This window comes from Syzygium oleosum, unplaced genomic scaffold (assembly GCF_021117445.2).
Source record: "Syzygium oleosum isolate NSW1041296 unplaced genomic scaffold, Sole_v2.1 Sole_v2.05, whole genome shotgun sequence".
NCBI classification, from domain to species: Eukaryota; Viridiplantae; Streptophyta; class Magnoliopsida; order Myrtales; family Myrtaceae; genus Syzygium; species Syzygium oleosum.
In genome coordinates this window covers 2,595,892-2,612,253 of record NW_026607489.1, presented here as the reverse complement: position 1 = coordinate 2,612,253, position 16,362 = coordinate 2,595,892, and the positions used below count along the sequence as shown (strand labels likewise).

At 39.0% G+C, this 16,362-nt stretch overlaps 2 protein-coding genes across 5 annotated transcripts; one reads left to right on the top strand and one right to left on the bottom strand.

Moving 5' to 3' along the window:
• Nucleotides 1-1,748: 1,748 nt before the first annotated feature.
• Nucleotides 1,749-5,265, top strand: LOC115680799 (L10-interacting MYB domain-containing protein-like). 4 transcript variants are annotated; one of them, XM_056311251.1, is made up of 3 exons: nucleotides 1,838-2,237; nucleotides 3,662-3,979; nucleotides 4,060-4,985. In XM_056311251.1, the coding sequence occupies exons 2-3, from the start codon at nucleotides 3,662-3,664 to the stop codon at nucleotides 4,663-4,665; spliced, it is 924 nt and encodes a 307-aa protein (XP_056167226.1). In that variant the 5' UTR covers nucleotides 1,838-2,237; the 3' UTR covers nucleotides 4,666-4,985. The 4 variants fall into 4 exon arrangements, 2 of the variants coding, with proteins under 2 accessions (XP_056167226.1, XP_056167227.1); XM_056311252.1 differs by having other exon boundaries at nucleotides 3,659-3,979; XR_008816542.1 differs by lacking the exon at nucleotides 3,662-3,979 and having other exon boundaries at nucleotides 1,749-2,237; nucleotides 4,940-5,265.
• An 8,815-nt stretch (nucleotides 5,266-14,080) lies between these two features.
• Nucleotides 14,081-15,335, bottom strand: LOC115680802 (uncharacterized). Its single transcript, XM_030604637.2, has 2 exons — nucleotides 15,018-15,335; nucleotides 14,081-14,496 (listed from the first exon to the last, which is right to left on the bottom strand). Exons 1-2 carry the CDS (start codon nucleotides 15,184-15,186, stop codon nucleotides 14,264-14,266), a joined length of 402 nt encoding a protein of 133 aa, XP_030460497.1. The 5' UTR covers nucleotides 15,187-15,335; the 3' UTR covers nucleotides 14,081-14,263.
• Nucleotides 15,336-16,362: the final 1,027 nt, after the last annotated feature.

The following is a 16,362-nucleotide window of genomic DNA, read 5'->3' as shown; positions in this document are numbered from 1 at the left end:
CTCCTTACGCCACCCACCATCTGGTGTAATAACGTTTCCACAATCTCTCTCGCCTACAATCCAGTTTTCCATTCAAGAACGAAACATGTCGCTATCGATTTTCATTATGTCAGGGAACTAGTTGGGCGTAAGATTCTCACTGTTCCAGCAAAGATCAAATTGCAGATTTTTTCACAAAAGGTCTAAGTTCTAATCGCATCGGATTTTTGCAAAGCAAGCTTCACCTTCAGCCAATCGTGCTAAGCTTGAGGGGGATGATAACATCTCGTCTTAAAATCTTTGAGGATAATTTCCTCGATTTGAATTTAAAATTCTTTCCTCAATTTGAGGATACTTTCCTTGATTTAAGGAATCAATTTTGCCCTTATCATGTAACTATGTACTATTTAAATGTATTCTGTACATCAATAGAAGAACAAGGAAAATAAAAAAATTCAGAGTTTCTTTTACTTTGTTTACTGCTGCCCGAGCCGACAGCATCTCTAGTCCCTCCCGTGGTTGAGCCCTTGGCCGCGCTCCATCTGAATTATCCCAGCTGAGTCCACCACGAGCGATACTGTCATCCAGCCATACACCGAGCCGTCCAACTGGATCATCACGAGAGAACACCTCGCTATGGCCGAGAAGTTTCTTTGCCATCCAGCTTCCAACGGCGTTTTTTCTAGCTCCTCGCATCCACCAGTTGTCAAGGCGTGGCTACCCAATACAGAGTTGCCCAATTTTCTGGACTTGGTTGAAGCTGTTCATATTGGCGAAACCCACATGTTTTGTTTCCCCTGCTTTGCAACACATCCATCCACTTGAAATCTCACCTGCTGCGGCGTGAGGTCCACCAAATTTGTTGCCGTCGCCTTTGTGCAAACCCATTATTGTTGCTGTTTTGGCCTAGCCGTGACTAGCAACTTCGGCCGAGCACCCTCCCCCCCCCCCCCCTGGTTCACCGAGTCGCCCTCTTCGACGAACATCACCAGCCGGTGGCTGCAAGTCACCATGAGCACCACCGTGATTCACCACTGCCAATCCCGAGCCATCCGTTGAGATCAAATTTGAAAGCCAATCTACAAATTAGGTAACGATACTATTCGTGTTAATTATTTCATTATCTGAATTAATGGATATAGTTATCTAATTGAGTCATCAAGTGTTGATGCATATCTCCAAGATTTTCCGATGTCCTTAAATTAGGAAGCTTCTCTAATTCGACAATGTGCGCATGGTCGATGGTCTGATCTCATGCTCGAGATACGACTTGCGATCGCACGGAAAATCGGCTGTCCGATCCCATGTCTAGGATACAATTCGCCGGTTTTATCAGTTACCAAATTTGAATAGATTGTGTTTGTATTCAAATATTTTGATGCGATTTCTACGGATAATGTCTGATGTTGATTTGATTGCCATGCATGTTTATCTATAGTTATAGAAAGCATTCGGATAATATTTTTCCTAAATTCAAAAATACCAAAAAGATTTAAAGTGGTAGTTTAGGATAAAGTTAAATTTTAAATTTTTCCTGATAGGATAGAATAATTATGGATATGATTCTTGTTTAAATTTTCCTAATAGATAGAATAGGATAATTCTAGTTAGAATTTGCATCCTAGGATATTATCCATAGTTAAGATAAGATTTTGATTTAAATTGTCATTAAGATAGGTTAATACCTAGTTTAAGTTAAATAATATCCAATTATAGATAATTAATCCTCATTAATTTTTAATTTCGAATTTTTAATTGATAAAGGCCCCGTTTGGTTCAGCTTTGGGAAGGGGCTTTCGGCCTCGAAAGCCCCTTCCCAAAATGCTGAACCGTTTGGCAATTGCTTTTAAGATACCGAAAGCCCAAAGCTAGCATTTGGGATGCTGAAAGCCCAAAGCAGGTGGGGAGGTGCTTTGGGCTTTTCAGCATTTTCGGGATGCAACTTCCACCATTTAATGAATTTTTGTCAGTTGCCTATTTTGCCCTCAAAATTTTGTTGAAAGTCCAATTTTGCCCATTTTAAAAAACAAAACCCAGCAGTCTCTAGCATTCTGCTTCTTCGCTCTCCCATTTGCCTTTTGTCACTCTCAATTGTTGACTCACTCTTGCGCGGAACTGCTCGCCTCTCTCGCTCGCTTTGGTTGCTTCACTTTCCTTCGGACGGATCGCTCGCTTTGGTTGCTTCGCTCTCCTTCAGACGGATCGCTCGCTCGTTCGCTTCGGTGGTTCGCTTCGCTCGTTCCCTCGCACAACTACAGGTTCGTCTCTCTCTCTCCCCGGTGGATGTGCTTTTGATTGATTAGATCTGCGCATTTTGTGGCCATCCTTGAGGTTTTATCCTTTCTTCCATGGTGAAATCACCATGGAATTTGTGCATTTCGTGATTTTTGTGCTTGTATAGTCTTAAATATGTTTTTAGGGTTTTCCGTTTTGTTGTGCGTAAGAGGTAATTTGAGGCAATGGATTACGGAAATTTTTTCCTCTGTTCTTAAGTGGGGAACAATTGGGCTCTGGGCTCCATATGTTTTACAGAAATTTTTGCATTTTGTTGTTCCTTTGTTTTGCTTAAGAGGTAACTTGTTGCGGCATTTTGGTGCTTGTATAGTCCTTTTCATCAGTCGGTTCTTGGTGGACCAAGAACAACTTCCCTTTGACATTCCTCTCGAAGGTCGAAGAAGCCACCTCCGACTCGCTTTTTAGCGAATGGTGGTCCTTCCTTCGTGGTAAAAGGGGCTGGGCAAGATTACTCACCAAGGTGGCCTTATCCTTCAAGAATGCCCAATTATGATTCGAGGGATGAGATGAAGACTACGAACATAGACATAGGCTTCTTACATTCTGCCATTTCGTGTTTTTATCTGACAATCCTATCAGGTCTAATATCATTTTGTCTTCCTAGCTCTAAAACCTTTGGCTGAACACGCAACCCAAGTCCAAAAATTGTTCTAGCTTTCTTTCATTTTTTTTCTTTTAGGATCTGGTTGTAAGATTTGACCGTTCCGTAATCCATTGTTGTTCTATTTGGAAGAAGTTGCAGAATTCCTCTATTCTAATTGCGAACTTGTTGCCACCCAAATTTTTTCCTCTGTTCTTTTTTGCTTTTTGTGAATTGATCTAGGTTTTTGTTTTCAATCTCCATGATGACTCGGCTCTCTGAACAGAGCATGGGCCTTACTTAGAGCATGCACTTGGGGGTATATCTAGTGGATGTATAGTGGCTTGTTTCTCGCATTTCCTAGATTAGGGCAGTTATGTTGTACCACCCAGATTTTGTCTTCTATTTCTTTTGCTAATTGATCCAGGTTTTTATTATCAAAGTTCATAATGACTCGACTCTCATAACACAACATGTTGGGTTGTACTCATAATAGAGCAAATTCAATACGTGTAAATTTGTCGAAAAGTATGATTGTTTTTTTTTTTTGTGATTTACAGTTGCATTCATTACAGTTGGATTCATAGCGGGAGTAATCCTTTGAGTATGAATAACACAGTATGTTGCCTTTTTTTTGTTCAATTGGTTATGTTATTCACTAATTATGTTCAATTGGTTATGTAATGAACATATGTGAGTTGATTGGTTATCTGTGTGTTAAGAAATGCATGTCTTCATTCGAATTTGTTCATGGTTAATCTTGTTTGTTTTTGCTTCCCAAATTTGTTCATGTTACTATACTAGTAGATGGCAAGTTCATCGAAGGAAAAGGCATTTTGGAGCTCGGAAGATGTAGAAACCTTTTGTAAGTTGTGCATTGAACAAATTGAAAAAGGCAATCGTCCTGCAAGCAACAAAAGAGATGGATGGGCAGTCATAATTAGCAAGTTTGAGGAGCTAACAGGAAAAAAGTATGATAAGAATAAAATGAAGAGTAAGTGGGATAATCTCAAGGAAGAATGGAAAAGATGGAGGTCATTGCTTTATAATGAAACAGGACTAGGTTGGGATTCAAGGAAGAAAACCATTGATGCGAGTGACGAATGGTGGGAGAGTAAAATTCAGGTTTTCATCACTTCTGTTTTTAACTTTTGTGCTGGATCATCTTCAAGGATACAACTTACACAAATGCTTTATGATAACAGGTCAATCCAAAGTTTAAGGCTTTTAGGATGAAAGGCATACATCCTGATCTTGGAGAGAAGTTAGACATGATGTTTAGAGATACAGTTGCTACTGGAGGAGTCACGTGGAATCCTGGGCAAGGCTTATGTATTAATAATGATGTTGAGGTCACACAACCTGGCATCGATGATGTTGCAGGATCTACTGATGAAAATTTGGAGGGTCATGTAGATGCAACCATTGGTGAACCAATTGGAGCTCAAAGCCGGAAAAGAGCCGCTCAAACTTCAACAAGGCAAGCTCGAGGAAAAAAAGATAAGAAATTGAGCACAAGAGAAGAGCTTGGGACGCAAATTAACAGGCTAGTTGCAGCTGTTGAAAGTAGGAGCAATGCCACTGCGACATCTCAAGCAACCACCAATGTAGTCGGTCCTTACAAGGACCTCATAGATATATTGGATACCATACCTGAGATTGTGGAAGACGAAATGTTGTACTATTTTGCAATCTCTCATTTGAAGGAAAAGATAGACAATAGACAGGTTTTTATGAGCTTAAAGGATGATGCAAAAAAAGTCAAGTATCTCAAGTATGAGTTTGGAAAAGAGTCACGTCTTCATAGATAGGTTGTTAGCATCTTATTGTTTTCATGTTTGAAGGGAGTCATGCTACTTTTATTCCTGTTTGAAGAGAGTGATGTTGCTTTGTTTCTGTTGATGGATCTTTATTTGCATTCCTGTGAACCCAATTTCTATTAATGTTTTAATGTAAGAATTGTTTCCAGTTGGTGTTCTCTTTATGTGATTAAGTTTGCATATATATGATGGTTATTACATTGTTTGATGATCAAGCTTATTCATTATTTCTCTTACAACCTTTATATTTTGTTATTTGAAACAGTTATGGATGATTCACATGCAAGGGAAAATCGTGAACAAGAGGAAAATGACTATTGGGATCTTGTGTCAATCACAGGAGTTGCAATTTTTTATCAAGCAACATACCTTTGCAGACAACTTTGCATGACCTCAACTTATACAGGTTATGCATGGTTAAAAGAGTTGATGGACGAAGATGCGAATCCTATAAGGTGCTATAATATGTTTAGAATGCATAAGGTTGTATTTAATAATTTAACCCGTGACTTAGTAGCATGCTATGGTCTTGAAGGGTCTAGAAATACTGATGTTGCAAAAATGGTTGGTATGTTTCTTCATATTTTGGGACACGGTATAGGCAATAGGTTAGCACAAGAGCGCTTTCAGCGCTCCGGGGAAACCATAAGTAGGCACTTTAGCTTAGTTTTAGATAAAGTATGTGATATGGGAAAAGATTTGATCCAGCCAACCGATCGAGAATATAGCGCTTTCAGCGCTCCGGGGAAACCATAAGTAGGCACTTTAGCTTAGTTTTAGATAAAGTATGTGATATGGGAAAAGATTTGATCCAGCCAACCGATCGAGAATATAGGGAAGTTCCCGAGAAAATCAAGAAAGATCGACGATTTTTTTCCATATTTTAAGGATTGCATTGGAGCTATTGATGGTACACATATCCCAGCGATGGTACCTACGTACGATCAAATTCGTTTTATTGGTCGAAAAGGAACGACAACTCAAAATGTGATAGCCATATGTAATTTTAATATGGAATTTGTCTATGTTTAGGCCGGTTGGGAGGGACAAGCTCATGATACACGTATCTTCTATGAAGCCATTGGAAGACCTGATACACATTTTCCCCATCCTCCTCCAGGTTCGTTATTTAATGGTTTAGTTACATCCATATATCTATGTGGCATATGTTGATTAGATTTACAATATATTGGTGTAGGTAAATATTACTTGGTAGATGCTGGATATCCAAATCATATGGGTTATTTGGGGCCATATAAAGAAGTTAGATATCATTTACCAGAATTTCGAGAAGGTTCTTCGCCTACTGGTTATCGAGAAGTATTCAATCGTGCCCATTCCTCACTACGCTCAACAATTGAGCGAGCCTTTGGAGTATTAAAACAGAAGTGGGGAATTCTAACTCGTATGCCTAGTTATCCATATGAAAAGCAAATGCAAATTGTCGTGGCGACAATGACTTTGCACAATTATATACGAAGAAATGCCGTGACTGATATGGATTTTGAACAAGCAGAATTGGATCCCGATTATGGATATTCAGTTGACAATGATGATTCAAGTGAGGGGGTTAGTGCTTCAAATAATAATGCATTTTCCGACATGACACGTTTACGTGATGAAATAGCCATGAGCTTACAAAGTCGTTGAGGAGGTTTGTAATATTAAGGATAGCATGCTTCTTTTTTGCGGACATATGTGATCATATTTATTATTGTGAAATGACAACCTCTCAAGAATGTTAGATATCATCCTCTTAAGAATTGGCAACAACCTGCTAAACTACCTCCTTGGTGAAGGGATACCAGTAGCGCATGCCAAGAAAATCATTTGCAGACATGTTCTTTGCTTCCAAAGCCCCTTTGAGTTACAGAAAAAGTGCGACATAACATTCACACTAGCTATGTAAACTAAAGATATCATTTTAATGCAATATATATAGAAAGAAGAAAGTAGATAACATCTTTGAAATAGATATTAGGCACATAAAAAGACTGAAAAATGTCAAGCCCAACTCAAAGTTACGGTCATTGTTTCTTTTTTTCAATTTTAAAAATATTAAAATTAAAAATTTAATTTGGTCACACCAAAGAGCTTTCTAAATTTATGTTTACCAAACAGTCTAGCATTTCCCCAAAGCACTTTTCAGTTATATTTTACCAAACAGTCTTGCATTTTCCCAAAGTCCTTTAGTCCAAAGGTATTTGCATTCCCCCAATGGCATTCCCCAGATGCCGAACCAAACGGGGCCAAAGAAAAAATATAATAAAAAAATCCCTTGCATGTCATTTAGTTTATTACATATCTTAAGCTAACTTAATTAGATCGCCTATCATGTTAGAATAGGTCATGTAGATTATAATTTAGAATTAGGTTCGCATATCATGCATTGCATATAGCCTAGTTTTACTAAAAATCAAGAAAACCAAATAAATATTTGTTTAGAAACCATGGTTAAGATAGGTTTAGTCTTTATTTCATCAATTTCTATTTGGGTGTCTGAATTATTGTTTTGGTGTAATTTATTTAAATGCTTTGGTTTATTAAGTGTTTATTTAACATCTGTGCACATGTATGAACACCTCACATGTTTGGAAATAGGTGTTAAAATCAATTCAAGCTACTTGCAAACATTTTTTTTTATAAAAGAGAAAAGTTCCGAAAGGGCATTAGAGTAATCTAGCGTAACCAAGTCGCCAAATCCATAATCTCTGGTTCGTAGGAGTAAAGTAATTCTCCCGACACTTTACTTGGGTTTCTAATCGACCCACCAAAAATATATTAGTGGCGACTCCCAAATAAAATTGATTTACATGTTAAATAACTTGAACCTAAGTTGCAAATTAGTATGGGTTTATGAGAGCCTGAGTTAAGTCTAGGCTTAATAATCCATTAGCTGTCGCGACCTACTCGAGGGTACACCATCTAGGGGTTTAGCTAATAGATTACTAAACCTAAACTTAGCTCGGACTCTCCCAAGACCCTACCAATTCGCAACTTAAGTTCTAATTCTTAACATGCAAATGATTTCAATTAGGAGTCATCACTAATCTATTTTTTATGGGTCAATTAGAAACTCACTTTATTCCTACGAACCAGAGATTATGGGTACGGGAACTTGTTTACACTAACATCTAACGCCCTTTCAATACTTTTCTCTTTTATTTCAGGAAAAATGTTTGTCAAGCAGCTTGGATTGATTTTAAACCTATTTACAAACATGTGAAATGATCTTGCATGTGCGCAATCATGAAAAAAACACTCAATAAACCAAAGCATTTAAATTAATGGCATCAAAGTAATAATTCAAACATCTAGATAGAAATTGATGAAATAAAGACTAAACCTATCTTAACCATGATTTCTAAACAAATCTTTTATTTGGTTTTCTTGATTTTTAATTACAACTAGGCTATATGCAATGCATGATATGCGAACCTAATTTTAAATATAGTCTACATGACCTATTCTAACATGGCATGCGATCTAATTAAGTTAACTTGAGATATATAATTAACTAAATGACATGCAAGGGGTATTTTGGGTATTTTCATTTATTAATTAAATATTCGAAATTAAAATTGATGAGGATAAATTATCTATAGTTAGATATTATTTAATTCAAACTAGGAGTTAATATATCTTAATCCCAATTTAAATTTAAATCTTATCTTAACTATGGATAATATCCTAGATGCTAGAATTATCCTGTTCTATCTATCAAGAGAGTTTAAACTAGAAACCTATCCAGGATTGCTTTATCCTATAAGGAAAATTTTAAAATCCAACTTAATCCTAAACTGCCACTTTAAATCTTTTTTGTATTTTCAAGTTTAGGAAAAATATTATCCTAATACTATCTATTACTATGCAATCAAACCAACATCAGACATCATCCATAGCAATCAGATCGCATCAAAATATTTGAAAACCCGCACAATCTATTCAAATTTGGTAACTAATAAAACCGGCGAATCGTATCCCGGGCAGGGGATCGGATTAGCCGATTTTCCGTACGGTCGGGAGTCGTATCTTGGGCATAAGATCGGACCGTCGACTATGTGCACGTTGTCGAATTAGGGAAGCTTCCTAATACCTGAAAATCTTGGAGAAATGCATCAACACTTGATGACTCAATTAGATAACGATATCCATTAATTCGGATAATGAAATAATTAATATAGATAGAATCGCTACCTAATTTGTAGATTGGCTTTCAAATTCGATCTCAACGGATGACTTGGATTGGCGGTGGCAAGGCTTGGTATCGAGCTCGCGGTGGGTCACGATTGGCTCGTCGACGTCGCGGTGAGGTAACAAAGCGGCAACTCGCTGGACAGCACCTTGCGATTCTCTATTCACTGATCAAGCTCTCTTTTACTTTGACCATGCAACCCACCGCCTTGGCTCACGGTTTTCTCTTTCACCTCTCTCGGTTGGATGCCTATTTCTTTGACCACCGAATTACTCTAAGTTGGGTTGGACTTCCTGCGAAACTAAAATCGTCACGACTCGGCTTGGCGGTGGCGCCCCAAGGGTGTGGATCGGAGGACCACAGCAGAGTTGTCTGGAATTCGCTACTTCCCAGCTCATGGGCAGAAGAAGAATGGCAGTGGCTTCAGGGGGCGACGTTGATGAACAGCAGCAACTCTGTCGTCAGGGGCAGCGGCTCAGCAGAGCAGAAAGCAGCGGCCAGCAAGCAATGCCGATCGTCGCGGGAACTCGTCGGGAAACAACAGGCGCCTCGGAGGAAAATCGCTGGTGTCAATGGGTTCGGCTCGTCTCCATGAATATAAGGCTTCGTCATTGAGGCTCGGATCATATTGGACTTCGCCGAAGGGGCTCCAAGAGTGACGTGCTGCTCGTCACCACGTGGGAAGCGGTAGTAACACACGCATAGTGGCAATCGTGGAGCTTGATGGCCACATGCAACGAACTACAGGAGGAGAGGAAATCTCTCTATTGTTTTTTTTTTAACCCTCTCTCTGTATTGCGTATGTGGAACTCTCAAATCCCCCCATGTGATGATCGGCGAAGGAGGTATTTGTAGCCTTCATAAGTCTAGTTAAAATCAGGGATAAGTGTATTCAAAGTCCTAAAACTTGTCACGAAAGTGCAGTTGAGTCCTAAAACTTTCAAAAAGTGCAAACAAGTCCTAAAACTTGTCACGAAAGTGCACTCGAGTCCTAAAACTTTAAAAAAGTGCAAACAAGTCCTAAAACTTATCACGAAAGTGCAAACAAGTCCTAAAACTTGTCAAATTGGTTCAATCAAGTCCTTCCATTGATTGTACTTTTTGAAAGTTTTAGGACTTGTTTGCACTTTTGTGACAAGTTTTAGGACTTATTTGCACTTTCGTGACAAGTTTTAGGACTTATTTGCACTTTTTGAAAGTTTTAGGACTCAAGTGCACTTTCGTGACAAGTTTTATGACTTGTTTGCACTTTTTGAAAGTTTTAGGACTCAATTGCACGTTTGTGATAAGTTTTAGGACTTCTAGTGCACATATCCCTTAAAATCAGGATCAATGATAGACTGATTAGAGTTCGAATGGATTTGGAAAGGGATAATGACACAAACAGTCCCTGAACTTTGGTTCAATGTGCAATTTTGTCCCTAAACTTTTAATTTATTTAATGTAGTCCCTGAACTTTAACCCAGTGTTTAATGTGGTCCCTAAACTTTCAATTTGTTCAATATAGTCCCTAAACTATATGAAAATGTACAATATAGTCCTTGAACTTGAATTGATGGAAGGAGTACATTGAACATCTTTATAAAGTTCATGAACTATATTAAACATGTACCAAAAGTTCAGGGACCACATTGAACAAATTGAAAGTTCAGGGATCACATTGAACATTGGGTCAAAGTTCAGAGATTACATTGAATAAATTAAAAGTTCAGGGATCAAATTGCACATTGAGTCAAAGTTGAGGGACTGTTTATGTCATTTTTCCATTTGGAAATTATCCTCAAAAGTTTGACCCGTTTTGGTTAATATCTCTTACGCGGGGATCGGATTGACGACCAAGATTCAGAGCCAATAGATAACGTGGTCATTCAAGAACGAAAGACATCAATATTTTCATAACAACCCGCAGAGATAAACTCTATCATGCGAGAGCGAGTGTACCCAATTGACAGCTCTCTCTGCATGGCGTGAAAAGTGGTGTCCAAGAAGAGGGGCAAGCATTCTCGTGCCCTCAAATCAGCATTATCAATGCTTCTTGTAGATGAGACCAAAAAACGTATCTTTTGTTTAAATTCATCCCACTCTTATCTCTACTTTTGAATGTTCCCCTCCACTTCTTCACCAAATACTTTCACCGCCGAACCTACACTCACCAAGTCACATGTTCTCTTGAATCCGAAGTCCTTATCCGAATCGAAATAGACACGAAGTAGCCGGACATGTGGAATTATTGTCCGACGTGCATACGATCAGTGGAGATGTGAATATCTCATTTCAAGCTCGCCTCTCCCTATACAATCACCAATCCTTTATCACGTCATTTATTGAGCTCACCTTAGGCTTCCTGAAAGATGCTTGATGCAAATGGGTAATGCTATTGATACTAAAATGCATTATGTCAAATATTTTTGTTAAGGGGTCAGACCAATCCCTAATTTTTGTGAGATAAAGAATTAAATATGATAGCCAAAATTTAAGTGTCAATAACAGGAAATGGCACAGACTGAATGCCAGTTGTTTCACATTTTTTTAGGGTAAATTTGGAGATGAAAGATAAATTTTGGCAACTTTACCTCATCTTTCAGGGGCCTACGCTATATTTAGATTGACGAGTTGCTTTTTCCTCTCATGCTTTCCAAGAAACATATTGGAGAATTGCGAAGTTAATTCATACAACATTATCTAACTGTTTCACCAAAATTTCTCCTGCGACGAAATACCCGTCACCGAAAATAGTTCTTTAGTTTTTAATCGAAGGAGACGAGTTTTGTAGTGACTCCGGACAATTTATATCATAGGTAAATAAGGAAATCAACAACTTCACTTCTGATAGAACTAATAGAAGTGTACAAACAAATTGTGCCAGAATTTAATTGACGACGAGATTTGAAAATATAGACTCTACAATGGGACCTAACGTAAACAAACTCTGCAGGAATTTAATTGATGGCAAAGCTTAAGAACGCAAAGATGTTACACCAGAATTTAATCAATAACGCGGATCTGGGAAATATAGCTAAGAAACACACGAAAATTTAATCGTCCATGCTAGTCTGAAAGATAAAAGTACAGTGTAGGAAAGTAGAGATAATCGAAAGATAGTGTTTGATTTGTGGGGGGAGGGGGATCTCTGAAGAGTATAATGTGGTTATTCAACGCCTATAATTGATGGTTATCAACGGAGGTTACAAACAGTTACATCAACGGTTTCATTGTCTTCACTACCTTGATAGGTTTCTTCGACTTCACTATCTTGATGGTTGTTTTATTCCACTATGTTAATGGTTAATCCTTTGATTTCTTTATTCCACTACTTTGACGGTTACTTCCTTGACGGTTATTGCTGACTCCACTTTTTTTGTCGATTCCTTCAAGATTTTGATTCTTCAAGCCGTCGATAATTCTGTTCATAAATGACCAAATTTTACTCTCATCAACTAAGTCTACTGCATGTCGATAATAACCAAAATTAATCATTTTTTGGTGCAATCAAATGCCCCCTTTAAAAAATTAAATGAATCATTAACCATTCGATTCTTTTAAAATTAAATAATCAAGAGTCCTCATGTGCACCCTTGTCAAGCCGAACCAAACGCACCCAAAGTCTTCAGTCAAGCCGGACACTTCTTGGTAAAGGGAAGTTGATGATGGTGAATGTTATCAGACCAAACAGTTTTAGGTATGGTATACGTGGGAGCGCCACAGTGAATATGGACCGCATCCGAGAATTAGGAAAAGTACCAAAAAAGTCCTAAACCTATTGCATTGGTACCAATTCAGTCATAAACCTTTTAATTGGACCAATTTGTCCTAAACCATTTCATATTTGTACCAATTCAATCCATCTGGCCAATTTGGGCCGAAACTCACTGACGTGGACGCCAGTAGTCCTACGTAGCACTGCCAGCGCTGATGTGGATAAAATTTATAATATTTTAATAATTTTTTAGATTTTTTTAATGTTGTTTCTGTTTTTCTCTTTTTTTTCTTTTCCCAGAACTAGTGGGCCGGCGAGGTTGCCGGCCAACCATCACCAGCCACAGGCTAGTCTGGGCAAGGGCCGATGACTGGTGAGGGCGCGGTAGCCACACGCCCTCGCCCAGATCCAGGCAAGGGCCGCCGCACCCTCGCCGACCACAGGCGAAGGCGTCCGGCCCTTGCCCAAATCCAGGCGAGGGCCGAAACCCTCGTCTACGAGTAAGGGCCGCAATGCCCTCAGCTAGTCACTCACCTAGATCTGAGCGAGGGCCAATGCCCTCACCCTTGGCTAATGAGGGCACGGCGGCCCTTGCCCGTGGCAGGCGAGGGCGCGAGGGCCCTCGCCCAGATTAGGCGAGGGTCGCCGGCCCACGCTTATGGCCGGCGATGGTCGACCGGCAACTTCACTGGTCAACCACTTCTAGGAAAGGAAAAAAAAAAAGAGAAAAAAAGAAAAAAAACATTAAAAAAATCTGAAAAAATAATTATAAAATTATAAAATTTGTCAATGTCAGTGCTGGCGGTGCCACGTAGGACCGCCGACTTCCACGTGAACGATTTCCTACCTAAATTGGCTGAATGGATTGAATTGGTACCAATGTGAAAAAGTTTAAAATTAAATTGGTCCAATTGAAAAGTTTAGACTGAATTGTACCAATGCAATAGGTTTAGGGTTTTTTTTTTTACTTGTCCCTCCAGGAACTAGGCAAACAAAAACAGGAATCCTTTCGGATTGAAAGCCACAGAAATTGCATTTACGATTATGGCGGGAAGGGTTATCCCCGAAGAGAAGAAGAAGGCGGTTGTCAGGATGTGGAAGGACTAAGATCGGACGCAAGGAAGCACATCTGTAATCGAGGTTGAGGTCGCACGAGAAGAATCGGCACAAGCAGCAGCTGACGGTCAGGTCTAGACACAGAGAGCAGCATAACTGTTCCTGATTTTCCATCACACCGGATCGGAAGGAGAGAGGGTGTTGCGACGTCAACTCTGCGCACAGACCATGAGATCCTTAAGGTAAAATATTGTTTTTGTTATGTTGTATTTAGGTTTGCTGCATTAAAAATCTATAAAATTATGAAGAAAAATCCGAAAAAGTCATCCACTTCAATTTAATTATTTCGATCAATGATATGACTTAAATTGCTATCGCAATTATTATTTTATAACTGGACGTTGTGCTCATTAAAAATAGAATAAATGAAAAGATAACACAATTTAGTCACAGTAAAATTTCATTATCGGCAAACTGCGGGTAATACATGAATAATAGAAGAAACGATAAAATTCCCTCACCACATGTTTATTTCAACCACGACCTTTCCAGGATCAGTCGCTCTTTATTCAAATTCTATAATTGCATAAACATAATCAAATATCCCTAGCAAACGGAACCAGCATGATTCTTAGTCCCGATCACTGCCAACGTGGAAGCGGCATGGCGAAGAACTTCATCAAGCCATCAGAGCAGTCCTTGTCGTTTGAGGAAGCAAAGTAGTAGAGCCTCCATTGGTTCAGCACGACCTCGAACCCTTTTCCATCCCCTTTTGGCGCACTCGCAAGAAGCGTCGCACCCCTGAAGTCACACTTGATGTAGCTATACAGGTTGGGCAGCAAGTACACGTTGTGGGGTGCATCAAACTTGAACACTATCCAAGCAAATAAAAACAGTTAAGCATAGGTAATTCAGTTTGATGGTTCATAATGATATTGGCGTCGATTCTTGAAGAAAGGAAACTTGAAAGGGTTCTTGATTTAGTCCGCGAGCTGCATCACTCGACGTGTGTATCGTAAGTCAATCAATTGCATTTTAAAAAACAAATGTCACCTTCCCTCCTAGATCCTATGTCCATTATATCATCTCTCACTCATAGTAACCTTGAGGGTCACCCTCACAATCACTTTGTGAATGAGGTGGTTACATGTATATTTATCATATTTTATGCTAATTGAAAATTCAAATATCCTATATCATCTAGAAGAAGAAAATTGATGTGGCTTTCGAACTAGATAATTCGCATATGTTGGAACCATTAGTCACTACTTGTCACCGTCTTTTCCTGATTGATGACCAATTGTAGGTGAAACTTTCTCAATTATGCAAATTCAGCATAATCAGAGGAAGTAAAACTTCCTAGGCTAAAACTAAAAGTTACTTGGTTACACTCACCAAGTTTGTCGTTGATGTAGAAGGGACTGTTCTTAAGAGTCCAGTCCGTGTAGTTGTAGCCGAAACGCCAGTTCTCAGATCCACCAACAACAATGGTCCTGGCCTCGGTGATCGCCATGGTTGTGGCTATCACTAGCAAAACAATTCCTGCGTACCTCAATCCTGCCATTTCACTAATATATATTCTCAGAAGATCTCTCTAGTTAACTGAAAAACAATGAAGTTTAAATTGTTTTAGCAGTTGAAGTGAGTTCCAAGGTTCATCAATGGGGGTTTATATACCCAATTTCTGGCAACAATGGTCAAAAGCTAAATTTTCTCGACTTGGTTGGCTAGAGAAAAAAAGATCGAATCAAGAATATGGATAAGACGTTTTGTCCAAGATTTTAAATGAGTTAATTCACACAACATGCTTCTAGATTACGGCTTTTGGCTCCTGAAAATTCTTTTCTCATCAGCCACTTACGTCAGACCCATTCCACTTTCTCATTTTGCAGTCATTTCGTGGAAGAATGAACTGACGCTAAGGGAATGGGTTGCATTGGAATTTGGTGGTCCGACTGAGTCCATTGGCCTTTCGTTTTGGCACTCATCCACTTAAAGAAGAAAAAGAGGGAAAGGTAATGATTGTGGAGCCATTGAAGTCCATCTCCGCAAAGGGAATGGGGGTTGGTGTGGACGTTTTTTGTGTCCCCCTGCAGATAGAGCTTCGTATGGTCAACCAGTGGCATTCTGTTTTTCTCCTGGTCGCAAAAAGTTAAGTCTTCTTTGGCTAGCTTGAATCCTTCTCTAAAGAGGAGTGACGTTTCCCATGGTTGGATTTTTATTACATTCTCGGAGAGTAATTGCAACAAGCTGCTGACGATCGGGTGATGCCACTTGTTAAGGTAACTTGAGAATTTCTGCTTTCCGCACTAAGTAAAGAAATTGAGTTAATACCACGAAAAACTCCAAACTGGTACACTTTTGACAAATTTACCCAAAACTAATTTTTTTTATCACGAAAAACCCCAAATTGGTACACCCGCGACAAATTTATCAAAAACTAATTTTTTAACAGCAAAGGACCCCAAATTGGTATACCCTTGACAACTTTTCCCTAAACTAATTTTTTAACTACTAAAAACTCCAAACTAGTACGCCTGTGACAAATTTACCCTCCGTTAGCTTCTGTCAAATTTTACCATTAAATTTGCTGATGTGAATGACACATGGTGACCTGGTATGGTGACGTGGCAAGTCCATGCGGAATCCATAAGGTAAATACCACGAAAAACCATAAACTAGTCCGCTAACAGATGGTAAATTTATCATATGTGTACCAATTTGGGGTTTTTTATGGTCA